At 40.6% G+C, this 19,365-nt stretch overlaps 1 protein-coding gene across 3 annotated transcripts in view; it reads right to left on the bottom strand.

Moving 5' to 3' along the window:
- Positions 1 to 19,365, bottom strand: part of RCBTB2 (RCC1 and BTB domain containing protein 2) — a 37,822-nt gene that overhangs the window by 8,889 nt on the left and 9,568 nt on the right. The window contains exons 3-13 of one of the 3 annotated variants that reach the window (XM_079902815.1): positions 18,042 to 18,109; positions 16,740 to 16,790; positions 12,229 to 12,384; positions 11,852 to 12,002; positions 9,458 to 9,624; positions 8,521 to 8,679; positions 8,296 to 8,403; positions 7,094 to 7,236; positions 2,577 to 2,767; positions 1,838 to 1,880; positions 821 to 960 (exon numbers count right to left, since the gene is read on the bottom strand). In XM_079902815.1, coding sequence (XP_079758941.1) covers positions 821 to 960; positions 1,838 to 1,880; positions 2,577 to 2,767; positions 7,094 to 7,236; positions 8,296 to 8,403; positions 8,521 to 8,679; positions 9,458 to 9,624; positions 11,852 to 12,002; positions 12,229 to 12,384; positions 16,740 to 16,790; positions 18,042 to 18,095 — 1,363 coding nt within the window. In that variant the 5' untranslated portion in view covers positions 18,096 to 18,109. Of the gene's footprint in view, positions 1 to 820; positions 961 to 1,837; positions 1,881 to 1,933; positions 2,061 to 2,576; positions 2,768 to 7,093; positions 7,237 to 8,295; positions 8,404 to 8,520; positions 8,680 to 9,457; positions 9,625 to 11,851; positions 12,003 to 12,228; positions 12,385 to 16,739; positions 16,791 to 18,041; positions 18,110 to 19,365 lie in introns of all 3 variants that reach the window. The other 2 variants (XM_079902813.1, XM_079902814.1) reach the window with 2 other exon arrangements.

Below are 19,365 nucleotides of genomic sequence, written 5' to 3'. Positions count from 1 at the left end.
TTTTATTTCTTTGTTTAGGGCTGGCCTCCCTCCTCCCAGCAGCAGCTCCACAGGAGCAGGGCGTCGGTCTGTCTCATTCATAGATGCAGAGGGGAGCACAGCACATAGTGGGCCCCGGGCGCTCAGGTAGTGTGGGAGAAAGGAAGGAAAACTATAAAACTTAAGAAATCAGACTTTTGTTTACCTAAGGAAAATTAAATGCTGATCTGGTAAAAAGTGTTATTGGATTTATACGTGTAAAATGAATATTTAATTGAAAGATTTGAGAGCTGAACTCTTTCTTCAGTTCCTTACAGAAGTAACTCCTTAATTCTTCTGTCCCATGGGCCAACAACATAGCTGACAGCTGTAAACTGAAATTTAGTATGTTTTCACCTTGTGCCCGCTGGACGCCCTGTGCTGCTTTCCTGCCGTCAGTAACCCTGAGGTGCAGTGATGCACCAGATCACAGTGGGCCGCCCCGAAGGGACAGTCACAGTTACGGAGACCAGCAGGGCTGTCTGTTACATGCATTTTATCATTTTTATAATGTAAATATCTTGAAGGCAGCAGCTGTGTGGGAGCTAAAAAGTCGTGTACAGTATCTAGTAATTCAGGAAGAATGGCACCTGTCCCACAGTGCTGATGGTTTCATAATTCATCCATATCTCATTTTATCCATCCAGTCAACCTTTGTGTGAAGTGGGAACAAGGGAAAAGCATTTGGGTTCAACACACAAAAGGAGAACTGCTTCTGTGATTACCCTCACAGCCACTTCCTTTTAGGCTCTACACGAAGCACCTTTCTGCCAATCTCTTGGTCAAGTCTGGTGGCAATTACCTACAGCCTCCTCGGGGGACAGGCTGATGCTGTCTGTGTACAGGTACTCCAGGAAGGCTCGGTAAACAGGATATGAAAATTCACTCATTTCTACAATATCATCCTCACTGTCTTCCAACGAAGAGCGAAAGTGCTCACACCTGAAGGAAGAAAGAAGCATATCAGGTCCTGGCTTCTGCGCAAGAGCCCATGACCTTCCTGAGGAGTGTGTGCTCGTGGCGGTTAAAGAGGAAACAACTAACACGGAGAAAGGAAAAACACAGCACCACGCAACTTCGTGTCCTTGCCTGGGCCCCTCGCTTCCCCTGCCGGCCGGAAGTCCGCAGTCGTTTATTCGACGAGGCTACAAATGCTAACCTGCTGCGGGGCGGCTGCCTCTGCGGCCACGAACTCCCAGGGGCCCTCCCACACCACGTCCGCGGAGCAGCACTTATAGAAATCAGGTAGGTTTATTTTCATAAACTCTGAGTAATTTTGTTTCTTCTCCTCCTGTTATGAGTTGAATTGTATCCCCAAAACTCATAGGCTGGAGTCCTAACCGCACTATAACAGTATTTGGAGAAAGGACCTTTACAGAGGTAATTGAGTTAAAAGGAGGTCATTAGGGCGGACCCTAATCCAATCTGACTGGTATCCTTACAAAAGGGGGGATTTGGACACAGGGAGAATGCCGTGTGAAGACTGGAGTTACGTTGCCACAAGCCAAGGGCTGCCAAAGACTACCAGCAAACCACCAGAAGCTGGGACAGAGGCATGCAACAGATTCTTCTTCAGAGCTCTCAGAAAGAACTCATTCTATGAACAACCCTGATCTTGAATTTCTAGCCTCCAGAACCACGTATACATATAGCTGATTCACTTTGTTGTACAGCAGAAACTAACACACCATTGTAAAGCAATTATACTCCAATAAAGATATATATTAAAAAAAAGAAAACAGAGAATACAGAAGAAATGCCACGTATAATGTGTTTACCCCACTGCACGGCACGCTCATAAGAGCAAAAAGAGCCTTACCTTTTTTCAGAATCACAGACGTGCCTAACATAGTTCCTTGGAACTAGAAAACAACAAACATATTTATTTCAATTCTTGGAATAAATGATTCCTTACCTAATTTTGAGAAGGACTTTATGCGCATAAATGTACTTTCCATCCACCAGAAATCTCAGGTCTGCGGTGCTGGGATTGTCAAATTCTCTCTTCAGGGACTCAGCCACGGTGAGGTGGCCGTCAGGTTCTGGGGGGCGGGGGGGCGACACCAGCGCTTTCTAAGGAGGATGCAGGCCCAGCACGGCTCTGCTGACACGAAAACACCAGTTCCCCAAATAACTGCCCCACTGAGCTATGCGCTGTTTTCCTAAATACAGATTCCCGCTGCTGCAATCATTAAGGATAAGAACCTCAGACACATCTGCTTATAAATCTGGCAAAACAACTACAGTCCCAAACCACCACACTAAATAAAATTTTTGAAAGTCTGAGTAAATATACCAGCTAAAAATAAAAGCTATAGTTTCCCAATCCCATCAGAAAGCAATCCAAAGGACTTTCAATTTAGTATGAGATACTGATTTCTAATACTTTTGAGAAAAATGAATCGATCCAATGAGTTCCCTTTCACAGGAGCTCATTAGAGGGAAATAAATTGCCTGATACTGCACTGAACAAAGTCCTCACTATCAAAAAATGAAAACACCAGAAGTTCTCGTTCTAGCTTTCAGGCCACCACCCCGATGGACAGCAATCAGCTCACCCACGGACAGGAGGCGCCAGGTGACGGCGGGCGTGGCGAAGCAGGCGAACACATCGTCGGTGGAGGAGAAGTGGGTGAGGTGAGGCAGGGTCACCGACTGGCCCCGGCACTGGCCCCACATGTACACGTGCCCTCCCTGCGTCTTGGCTGCAGACGTGTGGGTAGAGTGGCAGGCCGCAATCTCTGTAATTCTAGGTCCACAAACACACACCAAGTAAACACGGTAAACAGGAGAAGAAACAAGGTGACTTTTTCTTCCCTTAGGTCTAACTAAGTAAAAACAAAAACAAGACTTAAGACACCTAAGCGTCTCAACTGTCAGGCACCCAACAGTTATTTATATGTAAGCTGTGCCTCAGTGGCACTTATGGAAGGTCTGCTTGTTACCACTTCTAGCCAGTAGGCCCAGAAAAATATGTACCATCCTGTTCTGAAATTCAAGTATTAATACAATCCAAGAGAGCAGAGACCAAAAACAAAGACGAAAAAAAAAAGTGATTTAATTGTTTTCTTAAAACATTACTTACTAAAGCAGATCAGAAAGATTTGGGCCATCTCAACCCAGGGTCAATAAATATTTTCATCAAAACTTTACCAATTTTAGGGTTAAATGAAGCCTGCTGTGGGTCACCCCAACTCACACTGCAAACAGTAAGTGCAGTGGTTCTGACTCACCGGACTATATCATCCGGAACCCAAGAGAGCAGTTTTCTGGGATCAACCACATGTTAGACCCTATTTCAGTAAGTTCACGATTGATAGGCAGGTAGTTCTCAGAACACTTCCTAGTGGAAACCACTGTTTTGTTGAGTTGAAAATAATTATTTTCTCTCAGACTAAGCCACCATACAGAATTAAAGAAAATAAACTATTTCCCCAAGTGAAGTACCATCTTGATTCTGTCTCGGGCAATGGTACCAGCATCCTCACTGACTTAGGCTCAGAACTTCAGGGTCATCTTTTACTTCTCCCTCCTCATGTATCTCTTTCTTCAGAACATCCGCTTGACGAATAACAGCAATTCTTTCTTTGTAGCGCCTCCCATTTGCCACACCCTCATCAAGCACCCATACCCGGACCAACACAACTCTTCGGTCTCCCTGCCTCCGAACTAAATCGCACAATGCTGGCAGGTTAATGATCCTCTTGAAACACCATTCTCATCACTACATTCAAACCTTCATTGACTTCCCATAAGACAAAAATCCAGACACATGACCTTAAGGCATTCCCTAATTTGCCTTCCATCTATGTCCAGCATTCTCTCAAATCACCTTTGCCCACACACTCTCTGTTCCAATCAACAGATGTACTCACTGCCCCTCAATGTCATTATGCACAAAGTCCTTGGTCAGGAATGTTCTTTCACACTTTGGGAGACCACTTACAATGACAGCCTCTCTTTTCCCTGATAACGTTCCATGAAAAATGTAACTGATTGGAACACAATTGTGTCCTTCTATGCTAAACTACTCAACATCAGGAAATCAAAATAACTTCATTCCCACATTCACTTCTGAAATGTTTACCATTAGCCTCGGGAGAGGGGAACAGCCTTTGCCATTCATTAGAGGAGGTGGGACACTGCTTCCACAGCACAGGGGTTAAGGACGCAGAAAAGCTGGGAAAGCTGGCCCTCCCTGAGATTGGCCTTGAGGCATTTACCTGGAGCAGCCAGTGCCATGCGGGAAGTCAGGGGTGGGGCTGAGGCTTGGCTGACTGCAGCAGCTGCTAGAGCAACCGAGAATGGAGAAGGTTTAGAGGGAAGCTTCAGGTCTCAGCTTGGGACTCGACCATCAGCCAAGGCGCCCTGCCTTTGCCTGAGGTCATCTGTCCTTACATCTGATTCACACCAAGAAGCAAATGTGGAAGTTCAGATTTTCCAGTCATACAGGCAACAGACAATGACTATAAACTGAGCTAACCTTTACTGTCAGGATGTCTGGCATATTTCACACTTTATTTTGTAGCCATTCTTAATGGAAAAAATTACTATATGTTCATAATAAATAGGTTTGGTGTCACCTCAACGGAATGATCTGCAACAATGGCACAGCTTAATGTCTGAGAAGCACTAGACATGAAACAGCAGAGAGTGAGACAGAATGCAAAACAGAAAACGAGGAAAGAAAAAAGGTAATTTGTAAGGGAGGAGAATAATGGAGAAGAAATCATGATTATAAGAAGACCAGAGCACTGTTTCCCAATCCTGGTTCTGTACGAGGCCAACACATAATAATGACCTCAAGAAGTCACAAAATACACAAAAATTCAAGGCAAAGTTAGTTTTGGATCAATCTAACTTAAGCTGTGTTTTTAGGGAACTTTAAAGACATGCTGGTAAATCAAAGTACTGAAAATTCAGAAAGACTGGGAATGACTGGGTTAGAGAAGAGAATCATTTTAATTATTAAAATCACTTCTATGTGAACATAAACAGTGTTAGCATTCCTCACCATAAATAGACTTAATCAGGTTTTTCTTGGGTTGCTGTTTGAGCAAATAATTCCACGTAGACAAATTTCCCCTTTCTGCTTCTGTGAACACGTAACCAAGACCTGACGACCCACCCCGCCCCAAGTTCAATGCTGTTCGTTCTGATTAGCCAAGCCTCCCCGTGATGGGCCCCAAGAGTCAGGAGTTCCCGAGAGATAAGTCATAACATATCTGCAAAGTTTCAGTCACTGAAAAGGGCGGGTAGGTGCCGAACAAGTCCCAGCAAACCCATAGGTTCCTCCCTTGCAATATTTGTGCGATGGGGAGCCTGCAAGCTCAGCAACCACCACCTGAAATTCAAGCACGGAAAACTGAGAAAAGCGGGAGCATCTCATTCAAAACACGCACCCCTGACATCCGTAGCCAAAATCGTGTTTACGTGGACAAGACCAAGTGTGCAAGTATTTAGCTATTTCTACTTTTTTTTACATATATAATTCAAAGAAATGTTTTGAGTTATGAAGTTTTTGAAAAAGACAGAAAGCAATAGATAACTCTCCAGTGCCACGTGCCCTGACACTCACATAACTTCCGGGCCCTGCTTCTCTGCCTCTTTTGCGCTTTCCCACTGAGCCGCCCTACAGTCTGTCTGTCCCAGTGTGACCACAGTCAGAAGACCTGGCACTCACTCTGGGGCTGTCAGGACCAGCGGCGCAAGGTGGGGCGCGTCGCTGGTGGGCAGACGGCAGCGGACTCTGTGCGTCCAGACAGAGGAGTTCAGTTTATTTTAAATGTGGCAGCACGAGAAAAATGGTAAAGCGCCATACAGACAGTCCGTTTTTATACCCATGTTACCTCTGATCCTTTAACACTTCTTCGCTATTTTGTCTAAATACCAAAAGTCCCCACTGACTGGATTTGCTAGCTGGAGGCATTTCTGTGATTATTCAAAGCCTCAAGACTGTCTCTTCTCTTTTTACTGAGCGGCTCTGAACCACCTTTAAGAGAAACGAAAGTAACATGGCTGCTTGCATCTCCTGTGTGCCTGCCAGCTCGTGACCTTCATTACCTTTCCTCTTCCCCAATTCTTAAGGAGTCTAGGGTCTTACTGTAAGATATGGGGGAAAAAAAGGTTCTTTAACCAATTTAACATAGGTTAAATAAAAGCAGCCAGGTTCACAATACTCAAATGAAAATCAAGGGAGCTGAAAATGACCATTTGGTTCTTCATTTTCATTGCTAATATTCCAGTAGAAACATATAAAAGAACTGCTACAAATGCAAAATAATTTATCCATATATTTACTTAAAATCAGATATAGCAAAAATTAATATGTAAAATAAAAATGAAAACAGCAATATTAATTTCCACAATGATTTCAACCCTGGCCTAACAGAACAGATAAAATGTTCTTGTCTGTGCTCCTGTGTCAAGCAATGAAGAGTGAAAAGGCAGTGATATACCCATGTTTGAGAAATTTCAAGAGACCTTCAAAAATAGTAGGATAATCTGGGGGAAAACTCTGGATATGCTACTCACTTAATACAACCTTGCAAACAAGTGCACACTACTCAGTTTTAATTTTTTAACCATTTTGCTCTGCTTCACAGTGATAGCCTGGGAGTTGAAGTAATGAAACAGCCCTATTCTTTTCAACTGGCAAATTTTATAAGTAGCGGCCCCCATCTGAGATACTTTCATCTTCCTAAACCATAGAAGATAGACCTCCAACGTTATCAACTTCTTCTTAAGAATGTGAAATAGAAAACAATGAGAATGCGGGGGAAAAGGTCTTTTTTGAGCGAGAAGAATAATGCGGAAAAGCTGTTGGAGGTTTAGTCATTGTAGTTTGTGTAAAGTAGCTATTGGAGGTATAGATGAAATACGGGTATGTGGAAACAAAATATTTAACATCAATCAACTTGCCTCAAAATTCTAAAGCCAATTTTAAAAAGGAATGAATGGTCTTGTTCAAGAATATTCTAATACTAGCAGTCAATTGCCCATAATTCTATACAATGCCTAAGTTTAGTTTAATCACGAAAGAACACTGAACTTATTTTGAAAATGCACATATTACCTGTCCTTTTCCACAACAACAGGAGTAGGGTAGGACTGGTTACTTTTATTGCCAGTGCCCAACTGGCCGTAAGAATTTGCGCCCCAAGCATACACTTGACCTTCATCTGTTAATACTAACGTGTGTGCATAGCCACAGGCAACCTGGAAAGAGAAAAACCAAATCCACTCAGGCTTGAAAACAGAAAGAAACATGTTTCACAAGATAGGTTAAGATTCAAAAAATGAAAAATAAAAAAGGGAAGAGGCAGTCTGCCAGAGAGGCAGGCATTAGGTTAACCAGCATCCCTCCAGATCTAGCTTAGGCCCCGTGTGTGGTGAAAACTGCAGTGAGATCAACATGAGTCCTTCAGTGACAAAGAGTCCAGTTTATTCACCTTTAATACGGCATTCATTATGCTCACAGAGATCAAGGGGTGTGAAGTGAATAAGAAATAGACACTTCTATTTTTTAAGAATTATTTTCTCCTTTTATTATAAAAGTAAAAGATGTTCAATGTGAAAAAAATATAGGAAAGTATAATTATGAAAGTCATCTCAAGATCAGGATTTTTTTCTATTTATATATAAATATAGAGATATGCACTGATAGCTTTTTAAAAAAGTGATCATATCTGTATAAGTAGTCCTGTATCTTTCTTTTTACTTAACATTGCATATAGCATTATTTCCCTACCATTAAAAATCCTTTGTAAGCATCATCTCTGTTAATATAAATTTAGTCTTGATATTAATTTATTTAACCATTAACTTACTGTTTGGTTAGGTAAATTGTGCTGCTATTATTTGTTATCAATTTTTTTCTTTCTTTTTTTTTCTTTTTTTTTTTGCTATATCTTTACTACACCTTCTGCAAGTCACTTTCTCTTTGGTTCCTTAGGATAATGCCCTAAATTTAAGTAGAATTACAGACCAAAGGGTATGAATATTTTTAAGGCTCTTGATACATACTGCCAAAGTTTCCTTGGAAAAGATAAAAATTTACATCCCAACAGCTATGTATGAGAGTGCACTGGAAATATAAATTTTCTGATAAACATCCACAACTAAATTCAGGAAAAGAGCTTTAACCTTTACTTCAGTCAAGATAGCCAAGCAGCTTACTTTTTCATCCTGCTAAGACAACTGAGTTTTTAAGTACATTGGTATCCTTGCCCCTGTAGCCTTAAAAACAGGCAGCATGTGAAGCAACAGTGGACATACCCGCTGGACACGAATGCCTTGCAAAGCTGCTACCCTACAGGGGGTTGGCTGGTTGCCGCTGCTGCCGAGTCCCAGCTGCCCGTTTCCATTGTAACCCCAGACATAGACCTGAGAGAAGATGAGAGACTCAATGCCCACGAAAGATGAACAGAAGCATTCCATGTCAGTATGACACTGAGAAGGTAGACAGGCTTTTTTAAGCGACACAGAAAATAACTTTCTTACCTCCCCAGTGTTCACCACTGCCATCGAGCACATCTGTCCACAGGCTATGTTCACAACTACTTTATTCTGTAAGCAGCCAGTGACTCTTCGAGGGATCGGCTGATTAGCTGTTGATCCAGACCCTACCTGCCCGGAGTTATTATAACCCCAGGCAAATACCTATTTGAAAGAAGAGATCAATAAATGAAACACACTAATATATAAAGTGTCTCAATTGGCACTTACGGTGCCTCATCTTTGCCCTCAAAGTGCTTGATAACCATAAATGCTCACAACACAGGCAGGGAAGTTTCCATAGAATGCATTCTTACAAAATGTATTACTTTATTTTTTTTTTTAAGATTTTTTTGATGTGGACCATTTTTAAAGTCTTCATTGAATTTGTTACAATACTGCTTCTGTTTTATGTTTTGGTTTTTTGGCCTGAGGCACGTGGCATCTTAGCTCCCTGACCAAGGATCAAACCCGCACCCGCTGCATTGGAAGGCAAAGTCTTAACCACTGGACCGCCTAGGAAGTCCCAAAGCATATTACTTTATAAAATTTGGTTACTGGCATTACCTACACAAACAGCAATGATTATAATCAAATATCATATAATCCTTATAAAAATATCTACTTTGCTTCAGCCATATTTTCCAGCATTTGGGGATTTTTCTTTTTGCAAATAATCCCCTTGAGTATAGCAACATAGAAGTAACAATACATCCTTTTAAATTTTGCAGTTATAGAAATCCTTACTACATACAGGCACACTTCATAATATAAACACCATGACTATGAACTGCTAACAAGAGTAAGACTGAATTTGAGGTAGGTGGTTATTTTAATCAAATGATCATATTTCCAGGACTGCTACAGGAATCTATATAATGTACTGAAATTAAAATCTTATTGAAATCTTATGATCAGTGGGATTTATGCTGACTATTCTCACCTCTCCATCAGATGTTAGCACCAAAGAATGGTAAGACCCACAGGCCACTTCAATGACTTGTTTGTTTGACAAATTAGTAGAGATATGACAGGGCACTAGACCATGATTAGTTGTCCCATTGCCCAGCTGACTGTAACCATTGTGACCCCAGGTAAAGACTTCTCCTTCTGAAAATAAAAAGAAACATAACCAACTTTCAAAACATCTATTCTTATATGAAAATATATATATTACACACTTCCACAAATGGAAACTAAAACTTCATATGCAAAAGCTAATCAACTTCCCTATTCCACAAAACTCATTTTATAAAAGAATACATTTGGGAAGTTTAACTACATTCTACCTCAAAGCAACAAGATAAAATTTAAATGGATTCAGTTATAATAGCTAGAAGATAGGTTTTTAATAAACAACAGAGAAAAGGCTGCTAAAAGTAAGAGAAAAAAAAAACAGATTGAAATTAGACTGACTGTAAGGTCATTTAACTTCTCTGAACCTTAATTTCCTTATCTATAAAATGATCTCCAAGTTAACTTTTTGAATCTTTGTTATATTACTTATTGTGCAGTATAATACATATTCAGAAAAGTTCTTAAACTGTATATACACAGTTTTATAAATAATTGCAAAGTACACATCCATGTACTACCACTCAAGTCAAGAAATACAATCTTATGATCACCCCAAAAGCCCCCCCACGTGTACATCCTGGATAACAGGATTTAGTCTTTCTTGGTTTTGAACTTAACATAAATGGAATAATACAGTATATACGCCTTTCATCTGTATTTTTCTACCCTATTGTCTCTTTGTGCGACATTCCAGATAATTTCTTCTGATCTACCTTCCAGTTTATTAATTTTCTCTTGCTGTGTTCAAACTGCTGCAAAACTTGTCCACTGATTTTTTCATTTTGATAATTATATTGTTTATTTGGTTCTCTTTCAAGTCTTCTATGACCTCTTCAGGTATCTTCAAGCTCATTTTTTATTTTTTCAAACATAATAAGTACAGCCATCTTATAAGTGGTATCTGGTAATTCTAATATCTGATATTTAGTAGTTGTTTTTTGCTGTCTTTTTTGCAGGTTCTTATTCAGGGTGCCTTGTTTCCTTGTACCTGCTTATCTTTGACTATGTGCTACTAATTGCCATTGAAAAATGATTTTCGATGGCATTATATTCCTTCAGGCCTAGAATGAAGGTACTTTCGTCTAGAAAGAATTTGCATTAACTTCTCTCATGTTCTTAAGGCACTTTAAAGGTACCTCTCTGATAAATCCAAGGCCTGAGATTTCTTGGACCATCCAATCTAAGGTGAATTGGAATACAAATCCATGGATACAACACCTCAGGGGAGGTTTTCTTTCTTTTTTTCTCCTTGCTTTGCTCAGAGCCAAGGAATTCTTCTGTTGAGTCCCTTAGAGATGAAAGAACTGACTCATCCTTGCCCTGAGAGTGTAGCCCTTTGTGGTCCCAGCCTAACATGTGAGGTCTTTGACTTGTGACCCCTTCACCTCATAAGTACATCAGACCACAACACTCTTTAAGTGCATAGGCAGATGGCTTTAAGGCAAAATTAGCTTCAGGGTCCCCTCTAACTTCTTAGTTCATACTTTCTCTTAAATATATTTGGTCTAATAATTCCTTTCTGCCTTATCAGTGTTTTGATGCTTTTAGAAAATTAAAAAAGTATATTTTATATAGAATTTGTATTTGTTTTCACTGCAGAAATGGTCTGAATAATCCAGCCTGCTACTACTGGCAACCAAAAATCCCTAAAACTTATTTTTAAAATGTGAAATAAATATACGAGAGTATTTATAAAATTTATTTTCCATTTAAAGAACACTAATAAAATGAATACCCAGCTTGAGGGAAACTCTAAGGTATGTTTTAATTATGTTGTCTTCTAAGTCTGAATGCATGAAATAGCCATAAGAATATTTAATTCTTTATACTATTAATACCAACTAGAGCCATCAGTGACTGTTTAAAGTCAGGATCACAGAACGCTAACAGTTAGAGGGGATCTTCGAATCTAGCTTTCATCGCTCTTCTCGTAGATCAAGAATCTCAAGTTCAAAAAGTCCTGAGTGAGTTCAGCATTCTAATGCAAAATAATTACACATATCAACAAAAGGAGTTCACTGGGCTTATCGCATTGTCATTCTTACACCCAAAGTGCCAATAACTGCTAGATTCCATCTGCTACATTATCTTACTTTGATATTGATACTGATATTTCATATTGTCCAAAGCACAGTCAAGTTCCCAGGGCAGAGGCAGAAAGCCAATCAAGAAGTATGTTCTCAGTGTAAGGGGTGGTCCTAGTCTTGTTCCTCAACAAAGAAAGCTATGGCTAAAATTCCACCCTGTGTTCCTAGGTTACCTGCTGTTGCAAGGACAACATGTGGACCACTCCCATAGCTGAGGCAGGCAATTTTTTTGCCACTTAAAGAATCCAGTCTCCGAGGTTCAATGGTGCTCTGGACATCACCTAATCCCAAACAGCCACAGCAGTTTGTGCCAAGCACAAAAATCTGTGGGAAAAACCAGAGTTAGTTCAAGCAGTTCTATTTCTGACAAACCTGTACATTGAAACAGGCACAGTTCCCCTAGGGAAACTGCTTCATTATTTAATAAATAAGAATCTACTCTCCGTGCATTTTTTTTTTACCTTAATTCCTTCCTTAACTCCTTAGTTCCCCCAAGATCTTCAATTCAGCAAATCCATTACTGAAAATGTAATTTTTTCTTCAACATTACCTCATCATTTACTGTAGTATATAAAACTTCGTTGCCAGCACTGCCAAAGACACAGGCCTGACGAACTAACTGCAGTTCTTCCTCAGAACAAAGGGAGAAAATTGGCCACTTTCCCACATCTAACATCTTCAAAGATGACAGAGTAGCCTGTACTGGCTGAAAAAGAATTAAAAAAATAAGTAAATAAAATAAATCTATATATATATTGACTAATAATAAAAAATACATTTTCTTTGCCCCCTTCATTTCTGTAGAAGAGTTAGCATTGGTTTGAGGAGGAACAAACCCTATCTATTTTGGGAACTGCCTTTACAAGCCTGACTGCTTCAGGACCCTCTCACTGCAACCAAGAGCCAGAGGTCCTGGATGGAATCAAATCTCACCTATTAATTTTCCTCAAGGACACAGGAATCATACAAGGCTGAACTCTGGGGAGGTGAATGTCTGGTAAGCACTTTCAGTGTCGGTTATATCTTAAATGTAGCTCTGGAAACTAAGCTGCTTATGAAAGCAGGAAAAAAGGGAGAAGACTGCTGTTTCATCTGCTGCCCAAGTCTTAGCAAAACAAGTCCTTGGGAAAGAACAATGCCAAAGGTGACACCAAGGAAAAAGTCCAGAAGGTTTCAGTTCATGGGTCAGTTCTGACCATTCAGTTTGAGCAACTGGTGGGTTCCCTCATCCCCCCACTCAGGTTTGGGGATTGGTAGGACGAAAACACCCAGAAAGGACATGTATTCGTTTGCTACAACTGCTGAAACAAAGTACCACAAATTGAGTGGCTTAAACAACAGAACTTTATCTTCTCACAGTTCTGGAGGCTAGAAGTTCAGAGTCAAGGTATCAGCTGGTCTGGTTCCTCCTAAGGGTTGTAAGGGGAAGATCTGTCAGGCCTCTCCCCTCGGCTTGCAGATGGCCCAATTCTCCCTGTGTCTCTCACATCATCTTCCCCCACATGCGTCTGTCTCTGTGTCTCAATTTCCCCTTTTTTATAAGGATACCAGTCATGCTGGATTAGGTCACCCTCATGACCTCATCTTAACTAAACAATCTGCATCTGCAGTGAGCCCATTTCCAAAAAAGGTCACCTTCAAAAATAATGGGTATCTCAGTCAATTTGCTAAACCAAAACACCATAGACTGGGTGGATTATAAACAACAAAAATTTATTTTTTATAGTTCTGGAGACTGGGAAGTCCGAGCTCAAGGCGCCAGCATGATCATGTTCTGATGAAGGTGCCCTTCCTGGTTCAGAGCCAGAGTCTTCTCACTGTGTCCTCTCACTGTGTCCTCTCGTGCTGGAAAGGGCTGGGATCTCTCTGGAGCCCCTTTTATAAAGCACTAATCCCATTCATGAGGTTTCTCCCCTCAGGACTTAAACAATTCTTGAAGGCCCCACCTTCTAATACCAATACCATCACCTTTGGGGGTTAGGATTTCAACATATGAATTTGGGGGGGATACAAGCAAACCCACAACAGGATGCATGAAGATCATGAGCATTTGCACTCCCATAAGAGCATTCAATGTGGACATGATAAAGCTGTTTTTATTTATTTATTTATGGCTGCATTGGGTCTCCGTTGCTGTGCACAGCGAGCGGGGGCTACTATTCGTTGCAGTGCATGGGCTTCTTATTGCATTTGCTTTTCTTGTTGCGGAGCATGGGCTCTAGGCGCGTGGGCTTCAGTAGTTGTGGCACACAGGCTCCGTAGTTGTGGCTCACGGGCTCTAGAGTGCAGGCTCATTAGTTGTGGCGCACGGGCTTAGTTGCTCCGCAGCATGTGGGATCTTCCCAGCCCAAGGATGGAACCTGTGTCCCCCTGCATTGGCAGGCAGATTGTTAACCACTGCATCACCAGGCAAGTCCCTGGTGTTTAAAACAGATAAAGCTGTTTTAAAGAGAGCTTTTACTTATTTGCTACACTGGAAACATTTTTACTTACATACTTTTCAACTTCCCAAAATTTTTAAGATTATAATAAGATGCATAAATAGCCAACATGCCTATCAAATGCCATGTCTAGCCATTTCCCTCAATAATCACCAAACTCTAGCTTAATTTAAAGGAGCAAAGGATTTTCTAAGCCCTATCTTTCCCATCAGATATTAAATCAGTCTTACCAGATATATGTCTAGTAGAGAGCAGATCAGACTAGCTACTTGTTTTAGAAAGGATATTTGTGCTTTTCACCTTAGGAGTCAGGGGAAAAAATTATTTATTTATCCAGCCATTCATTCATTCATTTATAGGACTTGGCTCACAAGATTATGGAGGCTCAGAAGTCCTATGTTTGCATTTATAAACTGGAGACCTAGGAAAGCTGGTGGAATAATTCAATCCGAATCCAAAGGCCCGAAAACCAGAGGAGACAATGATGTAAATCCCAGTCTGAGGGCAGAGGATGAAATGAGACGTCTCAGGTAAATCAGTGAAGCAGGAAAAAAGGGATGAATTCTTCCTTCCTCTGCCTTTTGTTCCAACCAGGTTCTCAACAGATTGGATGACGCCCACCCACACCAGGAAGAGCCCACCCATTTACTGAGTCCACCAGTTCCAGTGCTATTCTCATCTGGAAGCACCCTCACAGACACACCCAGAGACAATGTTTAACCTGGGCACTGGGGGCCCACTCAAGCTGACATGTAAAGTTAACTATGTGAAGACACACAGTGAAGATGGAGGCAGAGACTGGAGTGATGCAGCTATATGTGCCGGAACACCAAGGGTGCCGGGAGCCCCCAGAAGCTGCAGGCTTCTTCCCTCAAGCCTTCAGAGAGCGTGGCCCTGCGGACACCTTGATTTCAGACTTCTGGCCTCCAGAACTGTCAGAGAGTAGATTTCTGTTGTTTTAAACCACCTGGTTTGTGGTACTTCATCAGGGCAGAAACTAATACTAAGAAACTAACACAGAGGGGAAGCAGTTTGTCACTGCTAACAGCATCACCCTTAGTGAGTGGCATAGCCTGAACCAGGGGAAGATCCCCTGATGCCAAATCGGGCCACTTCCCCCCATGACACCACCAAACTGTAAGACCCTGCCTGGAGAATGATGTCTTCTATTATCTTTTGGGCAGCACCTAAGGCCACTGTGGGGCTAATGACAGAATCTTGTTCTGTTACCTTTTAGTCTAAGCTTCTACTTTAAATTACCCACCTCCTTATATTATGAAGGATTCTTACTTTCTGTGAGGTGTTCATTTTAATTTTTTTTTTCTGATTTAAGTCTATAATTTTCAGAAAGAACAATGTTTGGGATGTGGCATCAAATATTTCATGTAGACGTGCTAACGTGCTAGTTAAAAGAGTTCTTACGTAGTATTTCTAATCTTCACAAGTGTAGGACATACACATTGCTATCCTCATTTTACATATGAGGAACCTGAGGGCCAGAGAGACTGAGAAATATTCCAAGATCACCAGCTTCTCAGTGGGCAAGCCAGATTTCTTTCCACAAATCATCTGTTGCTAAGTAAAAAGTTCACATAAAAAGTGATAACTCCTGGGCTTCCCTGGTGGCACAGTGGTTGAGAGTCCGCCTGCCGATGCAGGGGACCTGGGTTCGTGCCCTGGTCCGGGAAGATCCCACATGCCGTGGAGCGGCTGGGCCCGTGAGCCATGGCCGCGGAGCCTGTGCTCCGCAACGGGAGGGGCCACAACAGTGAGAGGCCCGCGTACCGCAAAAAAAAAAAAAAAAAAGTGATAACTCCTGGCAGGCCTAGTGTTTGCTTGCACTTGTAGGGCTTTGGCTGTTGTGCTCATGAAGTCCTTAATGAACAGGGCGGTAATGCCCACTGTGGGTTGTCTTCCTTCATGGAGCTCACAATTTAATAGAAAACAAATAATTCCAATATAACCTAAATATAACAGGTGTGAATACATTGCTTTTTAAATCTCTGCCAGAAGGCTGGCTACTGGAGGTCAGTCATCAAAAATTCATGTTTCTAAGTCTGTGGGGAAACTTCTTCATAGGGAACCAATGACTTCATTTATGAAATGCACATGTTTATACTTTTTTGAAGTAAATATTTAATATCAGTCTCCAGGAATTGAGTATCTTCTCTCACAGAAGAAAAATACATTCTTCTGTCTGGCATAATCTTGAGCATATATAGTTATACACATTGTACATACTGTATACATATGTACATATATAGCATATATGTATACTCTGTACATATATATACATTGTATATAGTAAGAGTGTACATAATATAAGGATGCACACACTTTGGGAGCCTCAGTCACACTACAGCCAGCCTGCACGATAGCAGGCATCTCCGCAGAAGGCACCCAACTACCTCTGGGCCCAGCTATTAAGTAAGGGACTGGCTGAGCAGAAGCCAAGAGTGGGCAATAAAAAAACTGTAGGGGAAAAAAAGCACTACCAGGGAGCAAGAGCTCGGCAATATACATCATCAAGGTCGTGTCCCAGGAATCTGCATCCTAGCTTGGAGCCTCCATCATGCACCTGTCACCAGCGTAGGTGAGAATTAACCCCAGGCCAGCTTACCTTCACTGCTTTGCTCACATCCAAGCCACCTCTCTCATCTTTCACTGGCATCTGTTTGGGAAATGCAAAGCAGTAAAATTTTTTAATATTAGCTCAAGGAAAACATAATTAAGGAAATACATCTCCATAAAGTTAGAGACCAAAATGCATTTTATCGTTGCTTTGAGTGTGTGCTCCCTGTATTAACTCTGCTTCTCCATCCATATGAAGAACCAAGTGGATTATGATACTTCATTTAACTATGGACAACTATTAAGTTGTCACAGTTCAATTTAAAATACCGCATATAAAAACAGAATTAAAATTACATGTTGGGCATGCCTAGCAAAAAAAAAAAAAAAAAAATTCTTAAAGAACAGCCAACACCTCACGTTTTGAGAATTTCCTGGCAGCATAACACCATGTAATAAAGTAATTTCTTTGCTAATTCCATGAGTTTTTTATTTTACAAAATCTGTGCCCAGAAGAAAAATAATGAAATTTTCTATGAACATTCTATAAGACTTTCAGGTTCTATACATTGCTTTTGTAAGCTACTTTCCTACAGGAGCTCACAAATGAGCACTTCGAGTCAGCACGCGGCAATACTATGGTTCAGTTCAGAAGCTGTGCTGTTTTTGTACACTACGCTGGCTGTGATGATGATTTACATCGTTTACTGAATTTTGACCGTATTTTATTTTTTAAAAAGTGGAAAACAGAAAAATGAAAGTGAATGGTGGCAGTTAATATTAAGCTGTCAGCAGTGAAGAGCAGATATTTCATAAATTTCATAAAATCAACATGAGATAGAGATCGATGCGCATGCTGAAAGATGTGAAACTTTTAACATCACTTGCACACTGACCGGACTTAAGCTGGCTGACTGTAATATTCAGATGTGATGGAAACGAAATAAAGAATATCTGCGATGAATTAAGAACATGTCATCTAAGATTAAGTATTTTGTCATTTTTTTTAAAAGCTCTGGCAGTGGAGCAAACATTGTTCAACTCAGACCCTTTTGCAGGACAGCATTTTCTGTGAAAGTAGGGGTGGTGTGGCTCCTCATCTAGCTCAAACGTCACCGCCTCTGGGGACCCTTTCTCTACTCCTCACACAATCCCCAGAGCCCCCTGCTGGTCCCTCTGGCATTCTCTACACCCATAACAGTGATGGGCCAGCCTCTCGGTCACTATACTGAGAGCCCCTCAAAGACAGACACTATCTCATTGATCTTCCTATTGGATGACCAATAGAGGTTTGATGAAGTATGTTTTATGTGACAGAAAATATATGCTCCAAGGGCATGATTTTTCTAACCTTGACACTTTTTCCATAGAGAAGGAAAAGTTCTTCTTCCATATGGTCTTCCATGGTCCTGTGCAGTCCTTGGGGAAAAAGTATGTGGTAAAATCAAGATCCCATATGTCGAGTGAAACTGGGCAGGTTAAAATTACTTTACTTCTAATTAACAGAGAAAATAAGCTAAGCTCAAATATGGTGAAGGAAAATAAGGGAATTAAGTTTGGGGCATGGGAGTTAATAGCTGTAAAACCCAGTAGATGTTTTAACTGTTGTTCTCCTATGAGAATCCTCCTGCTGAGGTGTGGAAAAATAATCCCAAGATAAACCTATATTCTTAAATCTATTAGGGAATGAGTAGAAAATTTTCATTTCAGAGTTGACTTCCTATAGATAAGAAAAAATAAACTGTAGACCTTGGTCAAATTTCCCCTGGGATTGGAAAGTTCCAAATCACTGTGAAGAGTAGACTTATCAATTCTTAGCTCCACTGAAGAGTGTATGATTTGCTAAGGGGGAGGGAGGGGGGAATGAATGAAAAGAATAAAAGGATGAAAGAATGAATGAACAAATGTGACTTGTTATCTTAACAAAAAATCTGAAACAACAGCCATCCAGTATGTAGCTATAGCACTGAATGTGCTTGCCTTAATGAACCAGCTCCACAATGACTACCTTCTACCACATACAAGTAACAGCAGAAGCAGCCCTATCACGTAACAGGCAGTATGTCTGGACTGTGGTTAAATCATTACACAGTTATCACTAAAAATAAATATGAATAAATATTCTCTCTCCCCTCAGAAGCAATTTAATGAAATCATGTTTAATAATGTTGATATTCTGATTCATTAGGCTGGCTCCTATCTACTCACATACAACCCATATTTCAAATGCCTAAAATCAGAACATTTTATCTAATACTACCTACAAGCAGTTAGAGCCTTGCAATAGATAAAAACAATAACCAAAATAAGGCTAAGTCTTAACAGTGTTCCTTATCAATGTTTTATATTCACTTGAGGATACTGGTAAAATTCTGTTTTCTTCAGCTGTAAAAGGTCTCTCAGCATATAAGGAATAATAAATAATATATTCAGAATAATTATTACTCAAACTATGGCAATTAATACAAATCATTATTTCTAATGTTTGGGAAAGATATGCTTGTTGTGAAAAGGATCACTTAGACTTTTCTCACTTATAAATTTCTAAAACTTGATCTGGTTGCCATCATGGAAAAATAATTTCATGCAGCAGCTATTCCTATATCATCTGTCTTCTCTATGAATTTTCAAGCTCTTTAGGAGAGAGGACCGTGACTCATTCATTGCTATAACTA

The sequence above is a fragment of the Stenella coeruleoalba genome (assembly GCF_951394435.1).
Source record: "Stenella coeruleoalba genome assembly, chromosome: 18".
NCBI lineage: Eukaryota > Metazoa > Chordata > Mammalia > Artiodactyla > Delphinidae > Stenella > Stenella coeruleoalba.
This window is presented reverse-complemented; position numbering and strand designations above follow the sequence as displayed.